The following is a 25,614-nucleotide window of genomic DNA, read 5'->3' on the forward strand; positions in this document are numbered from 1 at the left end:
CAAGAATCGGAAAAGGGTTAAAGTGGTTGAAAATTTGGAAAGGCTACAGGTGTCAAATTCTTCAAAAAAAAAAATCAAAAAAGGGGGCCGAAGCAAAAAAGGGCGCTGACCAGAAAAGAAAAAAAGAAGAAAAGAAGGAGAAAAGAAGAAAGGGTGTTGAACTGAACAGAGGCTGAACGAGATCTTTTGAGCATTCTTTTTCTTTCCAATCTTCTTAGAAAAATTATGGTGAACTCATTTGTGTTGGATTTAATTTTTAGCATGAACTAAACTTTCTTTATTCTAGGAAAACGATGTAATCTAGTTCCAAACTATGCTTGCTTTTCTATGTTAATTTGAACAATTTCTCTTCATGTTTGTCTGATTTATTCTAAGCTTATTGCTTCTAATTAACTGGCCATTAATTAGATGATTTTAATCTTGTGATTTGCTGTCAAAAGAGGGAATTATAGGATAGATCTTGAATATTTCAGCATAGGTAAATATAGAGATAGAAAGACTTGTATGAACCTATGTAGTATTAAAATCGTTGGTCTTAATGCTTTCTTGCTTTATTAAATTGCATACTCTTGTGTAAAATAATGAACAAGATTGTTTCCAATTGACTATCGAAAGAGGCTTTTGGATGAGTTTGGAGATTGCTAACAAACAGAGAGAATTAAATTCAATTAGCTAGATGAGCAAAGCATAGTGAGGTATTAGGTGAAATCGATTTCCTAGAAGTTTCTTTCTCATTAAGTTGATTTTCAAGCAACATTTTTCTTTTCCTCTGCGTATCTTTTATTTAAATTGATTTTATTTTAAATTCTAATTACAAAAACCTTAGTGACTTCTTTAGATAAAATCGAGATTAGCATAATTTTGGTATTTGTCAAAAGTAAGTTACCAATCCCTGAGGACGATACTCTTCTCATCACTTTACTATAAAACTACGATACTGTGCACTTGCAGTTTTGCACCGTTCACTCAGCTTCTTCTCTCTTCAAACAACGAAGGTGTATGCCATCATAGGATCTTCTATAAAGTTGTCCCCCACATAGGATGTATTAAGTTGCCATCAACCTAATGGAACGACGTTCTCTCTTGTTGACACCATTTGGATATGCCCCTAGTTCCAAGAACTTTATGATGTCATAGTACCACGAAACTTCCTCTTCCTCTATGGTCATTACTGAAGCTTCGGTCTTCCCCTTGTGCATTTCCTCATAGCTTTGCTCAATTTTCAAGGGTCGTGTCCATACTCCCTTGAGTATTTCAACTATAGAGGTTAAGGTAGCCAAGGTATTCGCAAATTGATTTTGATCTCTAGGAATGATTGTGTATTCAATTCTATCAAAGTTCTTGGTGAAGTCCTCTAAGTATTATAGATAAGGCTTCAAATGTTCCTCCTTCACCTTCCACAACTTTTGTGCTTGGGCTATAACCCAAGTTGAATCTCCAAAGACTTCGGCCTCCTTTACCCACAATTCTCGAAGAGATTCAATTCTAGCAATACAAGCCTCATATTCAGCTATGTTATTAGTTGCTTCAAAGTTCAGCTTGATTGCCAAAGGTATGTGAAATCCCTCGGGAGTGATCAAGAGTATTCCTATCTCACTCCCATATTGGTTTACAACTCCGTCAAAGTACATCTTCCATGTTCCTAACTCAACACCTAAAATGTCCTTATCTGGAAAGTCTTCTTTACCATCTTCTCCCTTTTTAGGATTCTCAGCACATAAATCTGACACGATGCTTCCTTCTAATAGTTTTCCTAGCCACATACTTCAAATTGAATTCTACCAATAAGATCAACCATCTCGACAATCTTCCACTCAAAGTGAGTTTCTCAAAGAGATACTTTAATGGGTCCATTCTTGCTACCACCCATATTTGTAAAGGTAAGATGATATTTCTCAATTTTTGTACGGCCCAAACAAGTGCAAAGCATGACTTTTCTATGGGAGTGTACCTAGTCTCATAATCATGGAACCTCTTGCTCAAATAGTATATGGCCCTCTCATTCTTGTCATAGTCTTCTTGTGCAAGCATCCTTCCAACCGCATCCCCTATGATGGGTATAGGAGTAAGAGTTTTCCATATTGTGGAGGCATTAAGATAGGTGGGTGGAAGAGATATTCCTTGATAAGTTCAAAGGCTTTTTGGCATTCATCATTCCATGTATGTGGTTCATTCTTCCTTAGGAATTTGAAGGTGGGCTCACAAGTAGAGGTGAGCTTGGCAATGAATCGACTAATATATTGTAATCAACCCAAGAAGCCCCTTATTTCTTTCTCACTTTTGGGTGGAGGCATCTTTAATAGGGCTTTAATCTTGTATGGGTCAACTTCTATCCCTCTATCACTCACTAGGAAGCATTGCAATTTTCCGGCAGTTACTCAAAGTACACTTTTGTGGGTTCAATCTGAGCCTATACTCTTTAACCCTCTCAAAGAATTTCCTCAAGTTTATGGTGTGGCTACCTTTATCCTTGGATTTCACTATCATATCATCAACTTCCTCATTTGGTAGTGAAAGTGGTTTTGGTTATATTTTCGGAAGCCATCTTGATTTGGTTGTACCTTGAGAAACCATCCATGAAAGACATCAAGGCATTTCCTGTCGTGTTATCCACTAAGACATCAATGTGAGGGAGGAGAAAGTCATCCTTAGGGCATGCCTTGTTCAAATCCCTAAAATCCATACACATCCTCACCTTCCCATCCTTCTTAGGTATAGGCACAACATTGGCTATCTATTCAGCTTGGTGTACGGGTTTTATGAACCCTACCTTTAATTGCTTAGTGACTTCCTCTTTGATTTTTAAGAGCCATTTGGTTCTCATTCTTCTCAACTTTTTCTTGATTGGTACCATGTGATCATAAGTATCAATGTGATGTTGAGTTATCTGAGGGTCAATTCCAAGCATATCTTCATAAGACCATACAAACACCTCTTGAAATTCCATGAGGAGTTCTTGAAGATATTTTCTTTCCTTTTCATTTAGAGTTGAGCCAATTTTAATTAAATATGGATTCTCATCATTACCCAAATTATAGTTTCAAGAATTGGTTCCATAGGTTCAATTTTCTTTTCCAATTGTTTATTAATTTCACTTTCAAATTCACTTGAATCATTTTAAGTGTAGAATTTCAACGTTATGGGACACATCAAAGTAAGCCAAATCAGAATTCATCTTATTAAAAATATTGAAAAGTACATTGGAACTTACATTACAAAACCTTTTCCCCATGTTTTCAGAAAACCCAACTCAAGTCCAATTATTAATGGGCCCTACAATAGGCATGATGAATTTGGAAGGATCACTTGGCCCTTCATTGGTGATGGTGAACACGTCCTCACTTGTCTTCATCATGGTCTTCATTACTTCAGCATTCATGTAGTTCACCTAATCGACCTCTTCTTGTATCTCCTTGATCACCACAGTAGGCTTCTCCTTAAAGGTGAGCTTTTTATTAAAAAACATTTCCCATCCCAGATACACCTTTCCATCCTTGCCTACCTAAGGTTTGGGGAAGCCACACTAAAGGAAGTTTCCCCCTTCCTTCACGAAGTTCCCATTAAGAGTGCCAAGGTTTTTCTTGATTTTGTTGTAGCCTCCAAAGAATCCTAAACCTTCCCTAGTCACTTGAGTCTTGATGTTGGGGAACTCAACTACCCCTTTTCCTTCTTTTCCAAGGCCCATACCAAGCATGAATCCCATGTTATTCATCTTTGCAATCACCTTATGGCTACAATATGGGAAAAAGTCGGTAGCATACCTTTCATCCTTTAATCCATAGTTAGTCATATTCATAAACTCAAAGCCATTCATTTGAAGCTCGCTTCCTCCTTCCTCGAGCCCACAAACTGGTGCTAGAATCTCACCATCTCCAAGCACTATGGCAATCCCTCATTTCCATAGGATCTTCATCTTTTGGTGTAGCAAGGAGGGGATTGCCCCATTGGGGTGAAGCCAAGCCTTTCCCACGAGAAGGTTGTAATTTGGGGTGATGTCCATGATATGAAATTCCACAATGGTTTCCATTGGCCCAATCTTATAAGGAGCCTTGAAAGTACCCATGACCTTCCTTGAAGTGTTGTCATATGCCCTTACAGTCAAGGGAGAAGGAATAATAGTCTCCATATCTAGGCCAATAGTGAGGTCGGTCCTAAAGGGACAAACATTCAAGGCGGACCCATTGTCAATAAGCACCATTGGAACCTTGGCACTTATGCATTCAATGGTGATTTGCAAGGGTCTAGTGTGAGTAGCTCCTTCGAGAGGGAGATCTTCATCAAAAAAAGAAAGGAGAGGGTGTGAGGAACCCTCAACTCCCATGAGAGACAAAACTTCTTGTGGTGTAGTTTCTATAGGTACTTCTTTCCCATTTAAGGCATCCAAGAGAGCCTTACGATGCTTTTGAGAGGCCATGAGCAAGCACCATACGAACACATGAGCTTGGGTATTTTTCAATTGCATTAAGACCCTATCTTCTTCTTCTTTTTCTTCATTTCCTCTGGGTTCTGTGGGCTTGGACCCTTCCCCTAGATCTCTACCAAGATGATCCTTTTCCAAAAAGTATGGCTTGTAGTGCTTCCCACTTCTAGTGATATTTGCTACATTGTCCTCAAAAACCCTCTTCTTCAATTCTGTCACTCCTTTGGGGAGTATTCCCCATATTGCAATTGCTTCCTTTAAGACTTCATCTTCTTCATCCTATATTTCTTGGACTTCCACGACATTGATATTGACATTTGAGTTTCTATCAACTTTGAGCAATCCCACCCAATCTCATCTACTTGCACCCAATTTTGATATGAAGGAGGAGCTGTTGACACCCAGCCTCGATTGGAATGGTAGCGAAAAAATCGCTACTGTTGTCATGGGCCCTCGTTCGACCACCCATTGTAGCGACAGCTCCCGCGCGCACGGGGCCTCGTTGGAGGGCCCCTCTCGATATATATGGTGTTGTGTGTTCACGGAGCTTCGGGTGCTCTCTCTCTCGGTGGAGGAAGGTAGGTCTACCTTTGGTTTTATGGCAAGAATCTGGGCCAAATTTCAAGGGATTACCAAAGCTAAGTGGAGTCACCACCAATCATTGGGTTTTTCTAAGGTGTGATTGGTCACTTGTTTCTAGTTGATTTTATTATCGATCCTAGGTTAAGAAAAAGGGCATTTTTCCTAATCTAACGTGGATGGCAAAAAATCTTGATTCTTAGGTTCGAAAGTTTGGTTACGTGTAGGGAAGGTGTTAGGCACCCCACAACGCCTATCCAAGGACAGTCCTTTGTTTTGATAAAACCTTAATTTTTGGAAATTGGCAATAAAAACATGATTTCGGTGTTGGCTTTTAGGGCTTTGCATGCATGGGGGCTTTAAGGTTTGGCTTTTAAATGGGTATGGTCCTAGTCTATGCTTTCCTAAGGCATTCGAACAAAGTGCCAGATTTCTACAGCGAAAATATGGTGACCTTCCCTTGTCATCATAAAGCACTCGGGTTGGTCATAAATCAACATAGACGGGTCCTTTTCTCCTTCCTCTTTAGTCATCAAGCAATTAATCCTTGGTCCTCTCCCAAAATTGTGGTTAGGCAAGGGATTATTAGTGATGCTAGGCCTTGTAGGCAGTGCAATCACCTTATTGTCTATTAAATCTTAAATTGCACGATGAAGGCCAAAACATTTGTCAGTGTTGTGGCCAGGGCTTTGATGGTGGGCACATCTCTTACTCACATAAAATCTTGCAGGCAATGGATTTGGGATTGGTCCTGGGTCTAAGGGTTTTAGCAACCCCTTTACTTTTAGTTTTCCAAACACTTGATTCATTGGCATACATAACTCATGAAATTCCCTCCTAGGCATTGGAGGTGGCCTTTGTGATATTGGCATGGGGGCAATAGGAGCAATAAGCTAGCAAGGATCATTTTTGTATATATTAGAAACTTCTGCAGTTTTAGAACTAGATCCCAAATTCTTTTTAAACCTTGGTGGGTCCTTATTCTTTATAGTGCCATTATTTTTTGCATCCTCAATTTGGGTTCCAGCAGTAATCAAAACTTTAAAATTAGGAAAATACTGGGCAAACAAATATTTATGATTACAAGCAATAAGTTTTTTACAACCATGGTTAATTTTTCTTCTTCACTTGGCCTATTCATCATCTGTGCCGCCTTGGATCTCCACTTAGTAATGAAGGTAGAGAAAGATTCTTTCAGCTCTTACATTGTGGTCTCCAAATCTCTCCTCATCACATCCACCTCTATGTTATACTTGTATTGGTTGTGAAACTCGCAGTAGATGTCCTCCCAACTCCTTGCTCTAGCATCATCTAGGTTGAGGAACCACCTAAGAGCGGCTCCAATCAGGGTATTTTGAAACATTTGACTAAGTAGTTCTTCAGTTGCTCCTAGGGGCTGCATGGCCCTCATATACATCTTCAAATGGGACTTTGGGCAACCAGTCCCATCGAACTTGTCCAAGGTTGGCATCTTGAACTTGGGAGGCAATCTCACATCGGGGAAAAGTGAGAGTGATTGGTAGTCCATGAGGTCTTCCATCTTGCGAGCTCTCTTGATCATCTCTTCCATCTTGTTTGTCCTCTCATTGATCTTTTTCTCACCCTCCATGGTTGGGGAATTATGATCAGTCTTGGTCTCCTCTTGGCCACCCTTAAGGTTTTGAAATTGTTGTACGATAAGGTTCATGTCTTCTCTTAACTGAATTTGGCTTGCTACCATGGTGTTTAGTAGCTCTTAAGTGTTCATGGGTTCTTCAGTATTCGGATATTCTCCCTCTTCTGTAATAGTGATGGAGTCATCGGACTTCTTGTGGCTTGGACTGTCTTGTAGCTCAAACACAGGTTTGTGATGTTGTAGCAGTGGAGTGACTTTTATGCTCACGGGCTTCAACACCATGATGGACTTGGAACTGGAACTCCTAGCTTGAATGTCGGTCTTGGGTTCTCTTTGGAGTCTTCCCTTTGATCTTGACCAAATTCTCCCCTAAGAAAAGGCTTGGTTGGGTCAAACAAAGTTAGGTCCCCATCTACATCAATCAACCAAACAAACATATGCAACAATGCAATGCAATTTTAACATGGACCAGCCTAAGGGTAGGTTCTAAGTCATTAATTGTATGGTGGGTTTTTTGTTTCATTGTTTCCCATAGCTAGGATGTTACAGCTCCCAACTTGTAATGTAATGAACATTACGTTGGTCCAAACGGCATGGTCTATCCTTTATAGTCAACAAGAAGAGATTTAGTGACTTTGGGCTATGAGTTGGTGAGTTCGCCACTGGGTACCCCAATCTAATGAAGACCCATGATCCATGGTTACTACCACCATATGTTTGAGATGGGTACATACATATTTGCTATTTTGATGGCACACACTATGACAGTTAGGGAAAGCTCTTAACAATCAACATGGCAACACAAACAAAAAATATAATATAAACATCTCAAGACATAAGCAAACAAACAAACAACAACATCATGCAAAAGACAAGGGTATATAGTTGGTCACTTAAAGTTTAACACGAAACTTAGCCCTCAACATCCCCAGTGGAGTCACCACTGTGAGAGATCAAGGGAAAATTTAGGGTCTCTCAAAAAAGAGATTTGGGTGCTTGTAACGACACCTCTCTTTTGGGTAGTGGTGTGGAGTTGCTAGTTATTTTTTATACAAAAAAGAAAAAAGAAAAAAAGAAATACAAATTACATGTTCAAAATACTTTGAATGTCATTGATTGAATAAAGAAAAATACAATTTTGATAAATTCACCTTACAAGACTTTGGGTCCTAGTTACAATCTATGCAAAAGAATACATAACTTTGGTCCTAGTTACAATCTACCAAAATTAAAAGATAAAACACTAATCTGCCTATCCAAAAATCCTAAACTCAGGGGCTAGGTTATGGAATGGGAAGGTGTTAAGCACCCATTCCGCCTAGACAGAGTTTGGTCTTCTAGACTCTAATGACCAATATACCCTTTTTTGAATGATGTTGTATGATATGTTATAATGCACATGACAAACACTTGACAAAAATTAACTTAAATAAATTTGCCTTATGAATATGTCCTCTTTTAAAGAAAAATTAGATCTGTCTTGGAAAATTAAAAAAAAAAAAAAAAAAAAAATTGGTTTGTTAAAAAAAATCAGATTTTTTTTTTCTATAAAGTTTTAAAAAAATGATTTTGCTAAAAAGAATCAGTTCTATTTTTTATTTTTTTATTTTTTTAAAAAGAGATTTTGAAAAAGATCAAATCTGATTTGTGTAAAAAAAAAAAAGATTTTATTTGTAAAAAGTCAGATCTATTATTGGACACAAATAAAAAAAAAAAGACTTTTGAAAGAGGATCCATATTCATGAGACAAATTTATTATGCATGCATCGCATATTAAAAAAAACTTTAACCTAACTTTCCATCGCTTCTTTTGAATTTCAAAATCTGCAATTTTATAGCAAAGAAAACTTTTCAAAAAAAAATCTATTTAATGAAAATACAGATCAGTTTTATATTTAGAAAAAAAAAATCAAATCTATATTTAATGAAAATACAGATCAATTTTGAGTTTAGAAAAAATCAAATATGTATTTAATGAAAATACATATTAGTTTTAAGTTTAGAAAAAATCAAATCTGTATTTAATGAAAATACAGATCAGTTTTGAGTTTAGAGAAAATCAGATCTGTATTTAATGAAAATATTGATCAGTTTTGTGTTTTGAAAAAAATTAGATCTGTATTAATGAAAATACAGATCAGTTTTGAATCTTCATAAAAGAGTTTTGTTACTTATTGCAGATTTTAAAGTCAAAAAGAAAGAATTGAAGTAAAGAATCATCTAAAGTATTCAAGCATGGCAATTATATATATTAAGAACAAGACATAATAAAACATACTAAACATATTCATGCATCAAACAAAAACATATTAATTAATGGAAGAAGAAAAGAAAGAAAGAAAGAAAAAAAAAAAAAAAAAAAAAAACAGAATACCTCTTGCATAAGCATACTCTTCTAATGAAAGAATATTTTAGAAATCAAAGAAGTTTGTTCACCTCTTTGAAGTCTAAAATACTTTACTTACAAAAAAGTTCTTAAAGCAAAAGCTTCCAGAACGTCAATAACGTATTCTGATTTTTTTTCCTCTATTTATAGAGGTTGGGATGCTTAAAAAATAAGCTGAATGAGATCAGATACGAATTGGAACGCATCCTTACCTCTAAAAAGTGGAAAAAGATAGGCTTTATCTCAATCAAGAAGCACTTGAGCCGGGCCGAAAGTTTGGGCTAGTCAGCAGTTGGGAAGTGCCAATCGGCACTTGCCATGTGCCGATCGGCACTCCTAGAGGGCCGAATTGGGTGCCAGGTCCACGTTTGAGTTTTGGTCCAATTTGGACTCCTTTTTTAAGGATTTTTTAGCAGGGAATTGCACCTAGACGTGTTTTTAATCCGTATTCTAAAAATTAATCCCTTTTTCTTGATATTAGGTCTTTAAAGTGATAATTATCTTGTAGATAAATATTCCAAAAAGACTTGATTTTCCACAATTTCTTTATTATCTGATTATCCACTTTATTCCCATGCAAGCAGGCCTATTTTTTACATTAACCAACAACCAATCATAAAATTATTTAATTAATTTTAATTGTCTAACCAATCAAAATTAATTTAAATCCCAAACAAAATGCATGTAGACTGTAAAAACTTGATCTTATGATAACTTTCAATTTGACTGTCCGATTTGAAAATCAGGCATACCGTCGTGATCATTAGAATCTCAAGATCATTTTTATGATATGAAATGAATGAATTAATGCATGTAATGAAATTCTAAATTTTGGGGTATATGAATGATCGCTCTAGTCATTTTCCAAGATTAAATTATAGGTGCAAAATCGAGTGTCTACAGGGGTGTGATAGGGGGATCCTTTATCTCCTTACCTATTTATCTTGTGTTTGGAATGCTTATCCATTCTTCTAGAAGAAGCGATTTGGGATTGCATGATCCATCCTGTCATGGTCAAGGGTCAAATTAAAATTTCACATTTATTCTTCGTGGATGATATCTTTCTCTTCTCTAAGGTGAAGATTACTGAGTGCCATAATCTTAAAAACATCCTACACAAATTCTGTCAATGCTCTAGCCAAATCATTAGTGTTCAAAAATCTTGTCTCTAGTTTTCACCAAACATGCCTAGGTGAACTAAAGAGCTTATTGCTGGTACGTTTGATATTCCCACTACAACTCAAATCAGAACTTACTTAAGAATTCCTATTTTTGCCACCCGCCGAAAGGCTACGGCCTATCAATACTTAGTTGATAAAATTCAAAGGAAGATCGAAGGTTGACAAGTTAAATATATGTCTGTTGCTGGGCATGTCACATTAATCAAATCCACCTCAGCCTCCATCCCTATCCATGCCATGCAAACCACCCTCCTCCCGCAAAAAATTAATAGGCAGTTAGATAAACTAAATTGTAAATTCTTATGGGGAGACACCACCCAACATAGACACTGTCATACTATTAGTTGGGAAACCATCACTACCCCTAATGAGGCATGAGGTTTGGGTCTTAAATCCACGCACCACATGAATGTGGATTTGCTTATGAATCAGGCATAAAGAATCCAACAGCAGCCATCCATGCTTTGGGCTCTATTAAAAGCCAAATACTTCCCCCATATAAATCTTTTTAAGAGTAACATGAACCCTAGAGCGCCTCATATTTGTAAAGCCATTCATGTTGAAAAACAATGGCTTCGCCGAGGTATGAAATGGATAGTAGGGGATGGTCAAACTATTCAAGTATGGGAGGACCATTGGATTCCTAGAGGACCGCTTCGGAGTCGTATTGAAGGTCCTCTTATGCCAAATGAGGAACAAAGACTAGTTAGTTCTCTACAAGAACAACATAATTGGCAATTAGAGGATTTACAATTTCCCATCTCGAAGCAATTAGAACAACATATCCAAGGAATTCCAGTGGTTCAATTGACCAGGTTGTCTGATTCCTTTGTCTGGCCTCAAAATAATGGATTTCGTTCGGTCAAATCTGCCTTGAACTTATTATACCAACAAGCAAATATCCCCTTTGAAAAATCTCTTTGGAGTTGGATCTGGAAACTCCATTGCCCCAAAAAATCCAAATTTTAATTTGGAAGTCCATGCCCAATCAGCTGCCAACGCGTCATTATTTGGCTTTTCTCGCTCGGAAATCAATAACCACTGTCCTAGGTGCAGTACTTCGGAAACTACTATCCATATCTTACGAGATTGCCTGTGGGCTAAGGTGGTCTGGTGTCAATCTCTGGGTATCTTGCCCCTATCTCTTTTTTCAACTACCACTTCAAATTTGGCTTCAAACAAACACCAAATCAGATACATTTATCCTCCACCACCAGCTTCCTTGGAAAATGTACTTCACCTTCCTTTGTTGGCATTTATGGTTAGCTAGGAATGAACGTATTTTTAATAATCAATCCCACTCCCAATCCTAGATCATCCACAGAAGCAGTTCAATTCACTACAGAATATCTTTATTTAGCTTTCCCCAACAAGAATATTAAAATTAGGATCCCTAGGATCATTAAATAGATTGCTCCTCTAGAACCTTTTATAAAATTAAATATGGATGGCAGTGTTATATGTAATCCTGGAATGGTTGGTGTAGGAGGTCTGTTGCCCAATAGTGCTGGTGCATAGATTTCAAGTTTTTCTTTAAACACAGGTATTTCTTCTAATAATATTGCGGAATTAGAAGCAGATCGATAAGGCCTAATGCATGGGAGTTGGGTTTTAAATTTATTCATCTTGAAATTGACTCGATGACAGTTCTTTCCTGGTTAACCACTAAAAATGATATCTCACCAGATGCTATTCCATTACTCTGTGATTGTAGGAACCTTAAGGAACGTGGCTGGATCATGCAGGTGCGCCACAGCTTCCGTGAAGCTAATGGCTACGCGGATGCTTTAGCAAAGAGGGGAAACCAACAACCGTGCTTTTTGGAAATCTACTATACCTGTCCCGCTTTTGTATATGTACCTTTTGTATGGGATATGGAAAACCTTGGGACTAGTAGACTGTGTCCTTTAAGGCTTGAATTGTCTGTTGTTATATAAACTCTTTTATATATATATATAATTAAATAATACTCCCCCCTTTTATCCAAAAAAAAAAAAGTGTAGCTGAAAATATTTAATACATGTACTGTTACATTGAGAGAGAGAGAGGTTTGGGGGTGAGGTTTTTTTTAGAGAATTAAAAGAAGATATATTCAATCAAAAATTTAAATAAAAAAATAGAATGATAAAGGTAGATTTGAGATATTTAGGATAATTATAAAGAAATAAATATCTAAGTCTACATGATTTTTTTTTCTTTGAGAAAAAATTTAGAAATGAAACGTTCCGTTTGTTTTGACATAAAATATTTGCAGAGATAAAATATTTTACATGTAAAATATTTGCAATAAAATATTTTCATTTTACAGTGTTTGGCCGGGTATATGAAAATGTTTTGTAAAATATTTTCCAGTGTTTGGCACTAGGTAAAATGGGAAAAAAATTATTAAAAAATTAAAACATTTTTTTCAACTTCCAAAAATTATATATCTTTGATAAATATAAACCATCCATAACATAGATAATACGCCCATCATATAAGTATTATCCTTCATAGAATATATTCAATGCACCTAGAAATCGTAGTTTATTAAAAATAATAATTAAAAAAAAAAAAAAAACTTATAAGTTGCAATTTATCAAAAGACACATTGACTTTGTCATTTATGTACACGAAGGGAGTGAAAATGTTTTTTTTTTTTTTAAATGTATTTGTAGCTGTGACCTTTTTTTTTTTTTTAAATAGTTTATCTTTTCTATCATACTATTTATATTCCTCTTTTTGTATTCCTTTTACATTCTATTTCTTTCGATGTAAAACCTTGTGTAAAGGTAATTTTTTGTATTTTACAGTGTTTGATAGCATCTAGAAATAAATGAGTTAAAGAAAAATTATTTTTAGTCAACATAAGAAGTGTGGTTTATTTTTTAGTGATTGTTTCCCAATATTAAAAAAAAAAAAAAAAAAAAAAAAAAACACTATATCTCATAGCAAATTAAATAATGGAAGTTAAGAGTTCATTTCCAACTCATTTAAAATTGCTACTAAACATAGGAAAATGACATAGTTAAATAGATTTTTTTTTTTTAAATGACTCATTTTTTTACAAAATATTAACGTCTAAACAAATAGAAAATGTGATTTACAACCTTAAGAAACCAAATAAATATATATTTTTTTCATTCTTTGGTTTTCTAGTGTTGCTTTTATAAGACTAAAAATTCATGTTCACCTTTCAAGTAGTTTTAATTTGAAATATTTTCAATAGAGATATTATGATTTAGAGAAATTTAGTGTTATTGTGCTAGTTTAATAAGTACAAAAAATTCATGAATCAGTTAAAGTTATTTAAAATTTATTGTTTATATGTAATTTTTTTTATTTAAAAAAAAAAAGAGGATTTTTTTTTTTGAAAAATGACTCATTTTCTACAAAATATCAACGTCAAAACAAATAGAAAATGTGATTTACAACCTTAAGAAACCAAATTAATATATATTTTTTTTCATTCTTTGGTTTGCTAATGTTGCTTTTATAAGACTGAAAATTCATGTTCACCTTTCAAGTAGTTTTAATTTGAAATATTTTCAACAGAGATATTATGATTTAGCAAAATTTAGTGTTATTGTGCTAGTTTAATAAGTACAAAATTTTCATGAATCAGTTAAAGTTATTTAAAATTTATTGTTTATATTTAATTTTTTAATTTTAAAAAAAGAGGAAGATTTTTTTTTTTTTTGAAAAATGACTTATTTTTCTACAAAAATATTAATGTCAAAACAAACAGAAAATGTAATTTACAACCTTAAGAAACCAAATTAATATTTTTTTTTCATTCTTTGGTTTGCTAATGTTGCTTTTGTTAGGATATGTGCCTTTTAAATCCTATTGTATAATGTTATGTATGACATTATGTTGTGATTAATAAAATTGTTTTATTATTATCTAAAATAATGGTAACATGAATATTTGGACATTATCATATAGTCCATGAGATGCATAGTATATGATTTAGTCACAGAATATATAAGTCACAAGTTCTTTATAAATTCAGAATTTTAGTTCGTAGTTGGTGATGAAATTAGGCATTTCATCTGTGAAGATTATAACATATCAACTAAGATGATTTGTCTTGATCATGAAAGTGGAGACTTCTAATTAATATGTTGATATGTTTTAAGTGTTAAGACATATTGAACTGGACCGCTGTGAGATTTATTATTCTACTAACGACTGTCAAATGAATAATAAATCTCACGACTTCTATTTACATCAATTCTTAATCTTGAGAGAATAATGAACCTGATCATGAAGTGTAGGTTGCTTTCATATATCAAGAGTGAGATCTAAAGTCATGATAAAAAACTCAGTATATTGGGCAACCACATTTAGTGTTGAAAGAACATTATTCTCAAGATGGAATTCATAATCTCGTAACGGAGATATAAAATATTCCATTGAGATAAGTTTAATGGATTTAGTTATTCAGAGTGTTAGGCCTAACCACTTTAGTAAGGAGTTACTAAAGTATATATATTTATGAAATTGGATTTCATAAATATATGATAAATAACTTAAAAGATTAAACCAGGTACTCAAGGATTAAGATGTAATCTTCAAAGTGACAGTCATTATTTATAACTTTGTATTATTACGAATGTTTTAATGAAATGGTTGAATGTATAATAAAGTCTTGGGATGTAATTTATTAATAAGGTCTAGAATGCAATTATATTTATATAATGGTATTAAATATAATTAATGGTAATTTGGGCTTGTCAAGAATTGACAGAAAAACCCAAAACCTATTAGAGCTAGTGTCTTATTTGTTCCCTTTTGATCCTACTCCAAGCCACATACTAAAACCCAATTGGAATGGCCCAAAAGGCTAGCCCAATTAGATAATCAATTATAAAGAAATAAATATACAGAATTTTGTAAGAGAATGAAATGGTGTGTATGTGAGTGTAAGTCATTCTCTTATTCTCCCTTGAACAGATACATATAAACTGATTGAGAGACCACATTTCTTGGGCACAAGTGGAATTGGAGTAAAGATAAAAAGTGTTCCCAAGTACTTCTAATCTTTGGTTTTGAATTTTACTGCATCAAGGTACACTCTCTTGTTCTTATATTCTGAAATTTACATAGTACATGTTATCAATTGCGAATGAAGTAAATCCGTTAATTTTTCGCTACATATGTTTTGTATGCGATACAAACATATGTCTTTCCAACAGCTTTTGTAAGACTGAAAATTCATGTTCACCTTTCAAGTAGTTTTAATTTGAAATATTTTCAATAGAGATATTATGATTTAGAGAAATTTAGTGTTATTGTGCTAGTTTAATAAGTACAAAATTTTCATGAATCAGTTAAAGTAATTTAAAATTTATTGTTTATATTTCATTTTTTTTATTTTTTTTAAAAAGAGGAAGATATTTTGACATTGAAATAATTTGCTTTTATCAAATATAAGATGTAACTCACTAATAAAAGCTTTTATCACAAAACCTCTGTCTTCGTTAAGGATAAGGGAGAGTCTTTATGTATATGAAAAATGTAATTTCTTGTGTTTTATAACACACAAAAGTTGTCAAACACATTTAGAATGAAATCCAAAGTAATATTACTTAGGAAAAATCCTGCTGTAATCTTGTTATACACGTGTTGTAACTTGATAACATGATTTGAAGTCATATTTTTAGTTATAAAACATACGTAAAACATAATGTGTATAACAAACACAGCCCATATTACTTTTATATTTGTAAACAAACTACAAACTGTTACTCTCAGCCTCAGGGATTGAATTTTGAATTTGATAGCAGAAATTAATTAAGTTTGAAAAAGAATAAATCAGGAATTCTGTATTCTAGAAGGGTGTTATTCTAAAACACAGGGACAATAGTGCAAAAAATCTAATACAATATGAGTATCTAATCAGGAGTCTTTGAACCTAATAAGCCCAACGTATGATTGCCAACTGCCACACAAAAAAAAAGGCAAAACAAAAGACACCAAAAAGGTACAAATCATTGTTCTTATGAGAGAGAGAGAGAGAGGCTCCAAAACCCACCACCTCTGCCGTTGATACACGTGAAAATCTTTAAAGGGTCATAGCTTAAGCCCTAAAAATCTCAAACCTCCAATCTGAGTGTGACATGTCAGCAGATAAGAAAGCTTTTCCATATAAGATCTAAAGAGACATTGCAGAAGGAGGCATGGGTGGCATACTGGAGAATAATACAATTGGGACATATCCATGCTTGCCCACGACCATGATTAGGATTAGAGGTGTTCAATTACCAGATACCCCCCAATTGTCACATTACACAAAAATATCATATACGCCATTTTGCTCTCATTATTCTGACACATCCTTCACTCTCATCATGCCTTCAAATTCCATTTTTTGGTCATAAAAATTATGTTTGTTAGGGTTACTTAATTATTATTATTAATCATTTAATATAGTATAATATTAGCTAGGGTTACATTTGAATAACTCTATTTTTTATGCTTTTCTTCAAAGCTTTTAGAAGGTAGGGTTGAATATGAAAATAAACGTGATCAATATTATTTCTTGTTGCTTATTTATTAAACTATTCTCCCTCTTTTTTCTTTTTGAGATAACTTGTACAATATACAGAAATCCTAATGGTTATTTCACTCTTCCAAAACATTTTTACAACTACAACAAATTGTCATCAACTTCTCCATTATCAAATCACTTTATTGGATTTTCACAGCAACCAAAAAAAAAAAAAATGTTGCTTTCTGATTAATAGGCTTCAATTTATAAGGCATAAGAGAAATAAACATATTGATGTAGTTTAAAAATGACAGGCAGGACATATTTGAAGCATTTTTAAAATTTTTTTACTAGTACAAAAGTTTTAAAAAATAAAAATACACTAATTGATAATTATCAAGACAAGGTTTATATTTTGTCTTCTTTAGGCCACAGACAATGCATTTATATACACAGTTTGAGCTACAAAATTATAAATTTTTACTTTAAAAAAATGATTATTTTTGTTGCACATTTATATAGTCTGTACAAAACACACTTAATCAACTGAATCCTTGATGAGAAAGAGATACAGACGCCCAAGCAACCTTAAGCAATTTCTTAACAGCATAAAAATTAAAATCGAACAACATATAATACATAAATATACCTTATAAAGTCCTATATATGCATTTCAGAGATTGAAAAGAATACTAAACACAAACAAACTTATAAAGTAGGTTGCTGTCCCGCCCCCCACCCAAAACAAATAATCTGAAGGTTGGTTTTTATCTTTGTCTCTCTTTCTTTTTCTTTTTATAATATTGGAAACATAAAGAATTCTGTTCAGTTTCATATCATTACACAACTTAGGGTATAAAAGGAAAAAGGGGCCAATATGGTAAATGAGAAAGATAAATAATTGAAGTGGTAAAAGAGAGAGAGAGAGAAAGAGAGAGAGAGCAAAAACAAAAATGGTCCCACACCAAGAACTGCTGAAACTGAGCATTGTCTCTTCCTCTGTTGTCTGTTCTTATCTGAATCACTCAAACAAAACCCTTAAAATTAAATCCCTCCCCAATCCACTGTTCACTGAGAGAGAGAGAGAGAGTCTGTGACTCTGTGTGTGCGTCTCTGCCACATGCCTATAGTATAAGTGAAGAGCTCCCCCAACGGATCTTTTCCTTTTATCAGCTCCTCCTCCTCGTGACCTACTCTCTGCACTGCATAAAATCCATCCTCTCTTATCCCTCTTTCTTTTTTCTTTTTTCTTTTTTTTTTTTTTTTAATTTTTGGTACTCATACATACTCTTTCGTTTCCTTATTGGGTTACTTTCCTACCTAAGATATTTCTCATTCCTTTAACCCAAAACCCAATCTCTTTCTAGTTTTCATTTCTGGGTACCCTGCTTTATTAGAGGATTTTGCATCCTCTGCTTTTTCAACATATACAGAGACAGAGATGGAGAGAAACCTCTGGGTTTTCCAGTTTTTTTTTTTTTTTTAATTAAATTTTCATGAATTCACTTTTCGAAAAAGGTTTTTTTTTTAATTGGGTTCTAGTGTGTTCCTCTATTTAACTTAAACTATAATTCTTGGCTTTTTCCTCGCTCCATATTATTATTATTATTTAAAAGAAAACTTTAATTGCCTGTAGTTTAAGGGTTTAGGGTTTTGTACTTTCTATTTTTTCCTCCTTATTTTCCTTCCCAATTATCTGTAAAACAAGTGTAGCAAGTTTGAGCTCTTTCAGGTATTGGGTCTCTAAATTACTGTCTGATTCCCAAATGAATTTGCTTCAGAGTTGAAATTGGTTTTCACGGGTTTGGTCTCTTCTTGCTCTTGGAATTGTACCTGCTCAATCTCTCTGTAATGAAAACCCTGAATTCAATCTGATTTTTGGGTTCTAGACCTCCAACTGCTATTGGTTTCATTCATTTCACTAGCGTCTGAATTAAATTCAATCTAAAATTTCAGAGAAAGTCCTCCAATTTTTAGTGATTTTCCTCAATTCCAATCTGAAATTTGGGGTCCACAAATATGTCTTCGTGTTTAACCGGAGGGGGTGGAAGAACCTATGCACTGGACCTAGAAATCGTGAAATCCCCATCGACGACGTCAACATGGACATCTCACACTCACACATCTTCGTCTTCGTCTTCTTCTTCTTCGACTCTCTCCGAGTCCAGCAATTCCCCACTTGCAATCTCAACCCGAAAGGCCCGAACCCCACGAAAGCGGCCTAACCAGACATACAACGAAGCCGCAGCACTCCTCTCCACGGCCTATCCCAACATCTTCTCAACTAAAAACCTCACAAAGCCTCGCAAGTTCACTAAGCAACACGACTACTACTCTGTCTTTGATGAGTCCTCGGAGTTGTTGCTGCCCTTTCGAGTCATCGACAGCTCTGGTTTCTTGCTCCACCAACCAATCCTAGAAGAAAAACCCATTTCACAATTCCAATCCTCCAAGGTCTCAAAGCCAGGGGAAGTCGATTTCCATTTCCATGGCCATGGGCATGGGAATTCTACGGAATTGTGTTGTGATGGGAATGGGAATGGGAATGGGTACGAGTATGAGGAGGATTTCGATGCGGGATCGATTCTGGATGAGGAGATTGAGGAGGGAATTGATAGTATAATGGGGAATTTGAGTGTAGATTCCAGTGCCGAAGTAGCAGATGAGTGGAAGGGTCCTCGGCGGGCATTGGCAATGAATAATTGTTGGAATTCCAATGTCAATTTGGGTTTTGGCGGGAAATTTAATATGAGAGCATTGAGGCATGTTGAAGCAGAAGAAGAAGAAGAAGAAGAAATAAACTGGTGGAGTTGTCCTAATCCCATTGTGGATGTGCGTCAAATCTCACCCAGATTCCACAACGCTGTTTCTCCTTCTTCGGTTTTGACAGAAGAGAAGAAGAAGAAGAAGAAGAAGAAGAAAAAGAAGTTGGAAAACCTCGAGGACCTTGTGGCTGTGGATACTGAGATTTCAGATTCAGTTCCAAAACCCAACTCCGGGTTGCTCTTGAAATTGAATTTCGATGAGGTTTTGAACGCTTGGTCCGACCGAGGTTGTCCATTTTCGGACCAAATTCCTCCAGGCTCCGAATTCCCAGGAAATGATGTCTATGTATGTATGTTTCTCAACCAAATAAATTTAAAAACAAACAAACTCAAATCCTGAATTTTGTTAGAAATAGAAACCCATTATTATTATTATTCCATTCTGTGCTATCACTTTTTTCAATGCTCTCTTTATTATTGTTTTTAGTACTTGTCATGCTCCTTTTCCATGGACCATCATCGTCTATAATAATAAAGTTGTTGCGCTTTATTCATCATATGCCTTCTAGAAAACGAACTTAAAAACCTTTTTTTTTTTTTTTTTTTTAAAGCTCTCAAAACTTTGGTATTTAAAGTTTTTAAAATTATTTGGTATACCAACTGAAGGAACAAAAAAGAAAAGGTTTAAAAAAAAAAAAATTATTTGGTATTTTTTTTTGTGGTTTAATTCCTCTGTCAAATCTCAGCTTTTGTTTTTATACTGGAACCCTTGAACTAGAATATTATTTTTAAGTAATAGATCTAACCGACCTCAAGTAAAAAATTACGGGAGCAAATAATAAACAATGATCTATGTACAAATTGACAAAATATACTTTTTCGAAAAGTAGTACTGGTAGCTAGGTAATTTGGAGTTAAATGTTGATAAATATATATTATATATATTGGGGTTTGCAGGCGAGAGCAGCGCAGATAGACTTATTTTCGGAGAGTGGGGGGTTGAGAGAAGCCAGCGTGCTTCGCTACAAGGAAAAGCGGCGTACACGCCTCTTCTCTAAGAAGATTAGATACCAAGTCAGAAAAGTGAACGCTGATAGACGGCCCAGAATGAAGGTATGCCTGCCACCCTCTTGTCTTCCTTCTTCTTTTTAAATTGATTTCTTAATTAATATAATAAGTTATATAATCGGATTATAATAGAAGAGTGTTTAGAAAAACCCTCTCTTTTTTTGGCTTTTTTTTTTTTAATTTTTTTGGAAGGGGGCTTTTTCTCTCATCTTTTTTTCAAATAAAAAATCTAGAGTTCAACTTCAAACTTGACTATACTAGTCATCAATCTGTGCTATGAATGGCAATCTATCTATTTGTGAGGTAAATTAAAATAATTTTATAAAATCTTAAATTAATTAAAAAACTACATTATTATATGATTTGCTATTGTATGACTTTAATTTGTTATACAATTTGATGAAGAAACCATTGCTTGAACATGCGGAAAATTACTAGGTACTCCTAGAGTACCATAAATGTGTAGTCCCTCCTCTCACATGAATAATGGGTCCCACCATGAATTTAATTAGTGGAATCCACCATTCTTGTGAGAGGAGGGAGTACGTATTTATGGTACTTCGGTAGTACACAATAATTTCCCTGAACGTGCAATGGTTTATAAATTTTAATTTGTGTTTCATTCCTTATTAAGTTTGGACTAAATAAAAATAATTTTGTTTAAAAAAAATGATAATGATGAGTTTGAATTTAAGTTGGATTTATTAGAGAAATAGAGTTTCACTCTTTGTTAAGTTTAGACTAAACAAAAATAATTTTATTTTAAAAAAATGATAATGATGTGACAAACTCTGGAGAGGTCAATACAAAGTTAAATGTTTCATTTTTTATATATTAAAGATGAAATGATTATATTAGATTTAAAAACATTGTAAGAGAAAATAAAGTCTTAAATTTTGACATCTTTATCTTGGATACTAAAGAACTTAGAAATGATCAAATGTTGGCGACCCCTAGCCCCTAGGCCAACTGGAATTGACAATGCAACAATGATTGACGTATGAAAGGTAGAATCCACTTGATACTACTCACCCAAAAAAAAAACCCTCCCAAGTCCCAACCATTTCATTTTTGACGGTTCACACTCCCCATCCACCCAAAAAAAAAAAAAAAAAAAAAACTGTTTTATAGTGTTTTGGCCTTATTTTTGAGATGTTTAGCCCAATTTGATACATGTGTTCAAACACATGTTTTCAGTTTTTAAACAATATTATACGTATTTCCACACACTTTTTCACCCATACATATTTCTAAAAAAACTGAAAAATATTGTTCAAATATATGTACTAAACGGGCCCTTAATACTTGCTTCTTGGTAACAACGATCCCACTTAAAAATGATCACTCTTTCTATAAATATAGATTACAATTCTTTTTGTTTTTCCTACTAAAATTCAAAACTCTTTGAATTCTTAACTATTTTCTCACATGTGCGGAATCCCTCATTTCACAAATATCTGAAAATTGTAGTAGAAAATCTCCTAAAATGCTTATTAGAGATTTTAAATTCAAGATCTTATAAGGTTGTAGGAACCACTAAATCAATCTTTTGATAAATATTTGATATAATTATAATTAACAAATTGGGTAATAGAACTGTTTAACTAATGATGAAGACTTCTTTGGTCCCAAAGACAGGTCTCATTGTCTCAATAATAACAAGCACGTTCAACTTAGTGACATTTTTAGGCATGGGCCTATAACACTAAGAACGTGAAAGAGAATCTTGACTTCAAATCCTGCCATTGACTGCATATGTTTTTTGCTACGATGCGAAAATCGCAACGATTTTTTGACTACATATGTTATTATCAAAATTTGACGGGGAATCAAAAAGGCAAAGATCAACATAGCAATCTATATATTTTAAAGGCATGAATATTAACATTTAAATTCTTTTTTTGCCTTAAAAAAATTCAATAATTTGGCCATGAAAATCCAATATAGATGGGTTTACAATGTATTCAAATTTTCTAGAGCATTAGATCAAAGTGTAAGCAAAAGTCCATTTTGCTATTTTACGAACACAACACAGACCTTTGAGTACCTTTTTGCTTTGGGATTAAGATTAGGTGCGATAGCAAAAAACAATAGTAATAAATGGTTGAAATTGAAAGTTGCAAAAAGCAATTTTCCATCTCAGTCATTAAATAAAAAAAATATTAAAAAGTTAAAAGTTAAAGATATAAAAAAATTTGTGAGTTTGATATTTTCATAAGATTCTAATATTTTTACCAATCTTTTGTTTTTTTTTTTGAGAAACCAATCTTTTGGTTAAATGGAAATTGACAACAGAAAATATGTAATTTTATGAAAACCATATTACAAATTTTTACATATCCACTAAGCTTCCATTACGCCAAAAAAATGTATTCAAAGTTCCAAACGCTTTATTAAAAAAAAAAAAAAAAAGTTTCAAACGCTTGTGAATGTATATAACTTTCTGAATTTACCCAAACTTTTGTACTAATTACTTATAATAAAAACCTTTTATTATGGTCTTGTTTGGCGTATTTTTCTCTATATCTTTTAGTTTAGTGGCTGAACTTTCTTCCATCAGGAACATTTACATTGGCTAGCATTACTTCCTTTTTGTTTCTCAAAAAATAAAAACTTTTGGCTAGCAGTACCCTTCTCTAATAGAGTCTTAAAATTAAACTTGGGCACCTATATGATTAATTAAAAAAAGCTTCCTTTTAGACAACAGTATTTTATTTTATTTTCCTTTTAAGCATTCTTGGATGGTCAGCGTCTTCTGATTTTGCACATGAACTAATTTTTAGACCGATGATTATCATGTATAATAAATGGAATAAGCTGTCCCCTAATGCTGCTGTCTCTCTGGAGTCTGGACCCTCTCTCTGATCTATGTTGTTTGGTGATTTGCAGGGGCGCTTTGTTAGGAGGCCAAATTCTAGCGCAAATGGTCAAAGATGAAAAGTAAAAGGCATGACTTCTGGGTTGTGAGTTGTGACTTGTGATCCTCACCACTTTTTGTTATTTGATTACCGTTTCTCACATAAAGAAGTTCGGGAGATGAAGACTATTTAAGAAGAGGAGCATACAGAAGTAGTCCAAGTACATTTAGCCTAGGTTTTCTTTTTCGCATTTCTCTTTGTTTTCTAGTCTTTGGAAGATGCTTTAGTTTCAACTTTGTTCCAAAGTCATAAATACCTTTTAGTAGGTATAGAGATTTTGTTGGATTCAATAGTAGCACAAAAGTGAAGGAAAATCTTTAATTGGATTCAAATTTCAAAGCCACAATTTTATTTTATTTTTTTTAATTGAAATTATTCTTGACTAGTACAACAATTTTTTCCTCCTTTTCCACTATTTTCTTTTTTCTTTCTATAAGTTGATTGATACAACATAATAAAAAAAATTGCCTTATAGTGGATAAATTTGGGGACATGGCTTGCCCAATATGATTGTGTAATCATGGTCAATAATTGATCATAAAATGAATATAATTCACCATTTATATTCTTCTTATAAAATATTATCTACAAATAAGTTTACTGATACAAATAGATTCACAATCTTTTTTTACAATGAGTTCAAGTATTTTGTCATTATATGCTTATATAAAAGTAGATTCATGTGAAAGAGATGTTAGTGGCAAAATTTCTAAACAAATTGTGAAAATGGTTATGAATTTATATATGTAGAAGAACTCCAATCCATTTTGGTCTATAATCAGTTCCACTAGAGGTGAGTTTGGTTCGAATTTTCCACCAAACCAAGCTCCTTGGTTTTATGCACCCTTATACTAAAATTGACCAAATATGTAAGGCCATAGAACGCACTAATGGGAGTGAAGGCAGTCAATTCGTTCTAGGGTTGTCAAATTTGGGTATGAGCCTAAAAATTAACAAACATAAAAAATACTTGTTAGGTTTAAGCTTTAAATTGGCAAATCGTGAACAAAAGTGTCTTGTAGTGGTGCTTTTAGAGTCCATATGTGTTGACAAGACTACTACCCAAATACTGGAATTTATCATGCAAGGATCAAGTTTTCAACAACTTTTGATAGCTATTCTATCGATTAAAAATGATTGAAGGACTTCAAGGACTGGCTCCAAATTTACTTGTTTAATGTGGGAAAAGAGTTTCCTACAATGGGGAAAACCTTTTTAGCCCAGTCTAACAGCCCAAGTGATAGAATCTTGGACTCAATATGTACTCTCTTCTCTTGTAAATACTTCTTAAGGAGGCTCAAGCTAAGAACTGAGCTCCTCCTTAGTTGTTTCTTTCTCTCTTTTTCTCTGTGTATCTTTCTCCCTTCCCCAATTTTTCTAACCTCTTCTCTCACTCCTTCGGCCCCTATTTATAGACTTCCCTCAATTGGGTTATCATAATGATGGGAGGGGCTTTTTATACTGGTGGGGCCCTTATGGGATATATTCCTGACCAGATGAGACCCACTTCTCGCGATAGATGTGACTATCTCAAAACTTTCACCTGTCGCCAAAAGGCGATTTCCCCAAGGCACTACGATTACCGTTCTGTGCGGGAAACCTAGTATTGATCCCCAAATTGATATGGACCCTAATTCATTGTTGATCCCTGAGTTGATATGGGCCCCGATCTGCCATTAGGCCCATAATTCTTAGGCATACAGAGGTTAATGGGTTGGGCCCATACCGATGCACGTATAGATTTTAATCATCAAGTGGGTACTTTTGAAGTCATGGAAAAATGTTCACGTTGCAAAATCTTCATAACTAAAGAAGTTTATGGACTAGGAGCTGCATTGCATAACGTTAGTATGTTTAACTAGGAATTTGGTTATTTACCACCCTCCCTTAAGCTTTTACTGTGAAATTTCTATTCCATTGGTTTTCTCTAGGTCATCATATTGTTTAATTCCTTTCTTTCATGTTGCATTATATTAGTGATTGGATGATTAACCAAGGTGTAGACACCGCATTTTGTATCCCTTATGACTTGGGCTCTTGTTCCCCAATGATGCTAAAATTCTAAGACCTAAGGTTGGTTTAGGGTCCAATCAGATGTTGAATTGACTTGAGAAATGTTAAAATGAAAAATATAATTTTTAATGAGAAAATAAATCTATTTTTGGAAAAGTAAGGCCAAGGAAGTCCTCTGCACGTGCACGCAAGAA

The 25,614-nt window shown here is 34.1% G+C and overlaps 1 protein-coding gene across 2 annotated transcripts; it reads left to right on the forward strand.

Moving 5' to 3' along the window:
• Positions 1-17,712: 17,712 nt before the first annotated feature.
• Positions 17,713-23,753, forward strand: LOC126713787 (protein CHLOROPLAST IMPORT APPARATUS 2-like). Of its 2 annotated transcripts, XM_050413654.1 has the most exons (3): positions 17,716-19,767; positions 20,379-20,534; positions 23,379-23,753. In XM_050413654.1, exons 1-3 carry the CDS (start codon positions 18,676-18,678, stop codon positions 23,424-23,426), a joined length of 1,296 nt encoding a protein of 431 aa, XP_050269611.1. In that variant the 5' UTR covers positions 17,716-18,675; the 3' UTR covers positions 23,427-23,753. The 2 variants fall into 2 exon arrangements, with proteins under 2 accessions (XP_050269612.1, XP_050269611.1); XM_050413655.1 differs by lacking the exon at positions 23,379-23,753 and having other exon boundaries at positions 17,713-19,771.
• Positions 23,754-25,614: the final 1,861 nt, after the last annotated feature.

This window comes from Quercus robur, chromosome 2, assembly GCF_932294415.1.
Source record: "Quercus robur chromosome 2, dhQueRobu3.1, whole genome shotgun sequence".
NCBI classification, from domain to species: Eukaryota; Viridiplantae; Streptophyta; class Magnoliopsida; order Fagales; family Fagaceae; genus Quercus; species Quercus robur.

Coding starts and splice junctions, on each gene's coding strand:
- LOC126713787 (XM_050413654.1), top strand. CDS start 18,676: ATGTCTTCGTGTTTAACCGGAGGGGGTGGAAGAACCTATGCACTGGAC. Junction 19,768..20,378: donor TCCCAGGAAATGATGTCTAT/GTATGTATGTTT, acceptor TGGGGTTTGCAG/GCGAGAGCAGCGCAGATAGA. Junction 20,535..23,378: donor ATAGACGGCCCAGAATGAAG/GTATGCCTGCCA, acceptor GGTGATTTGCAG/GGGCGCTTTGTTAGGAGGCC.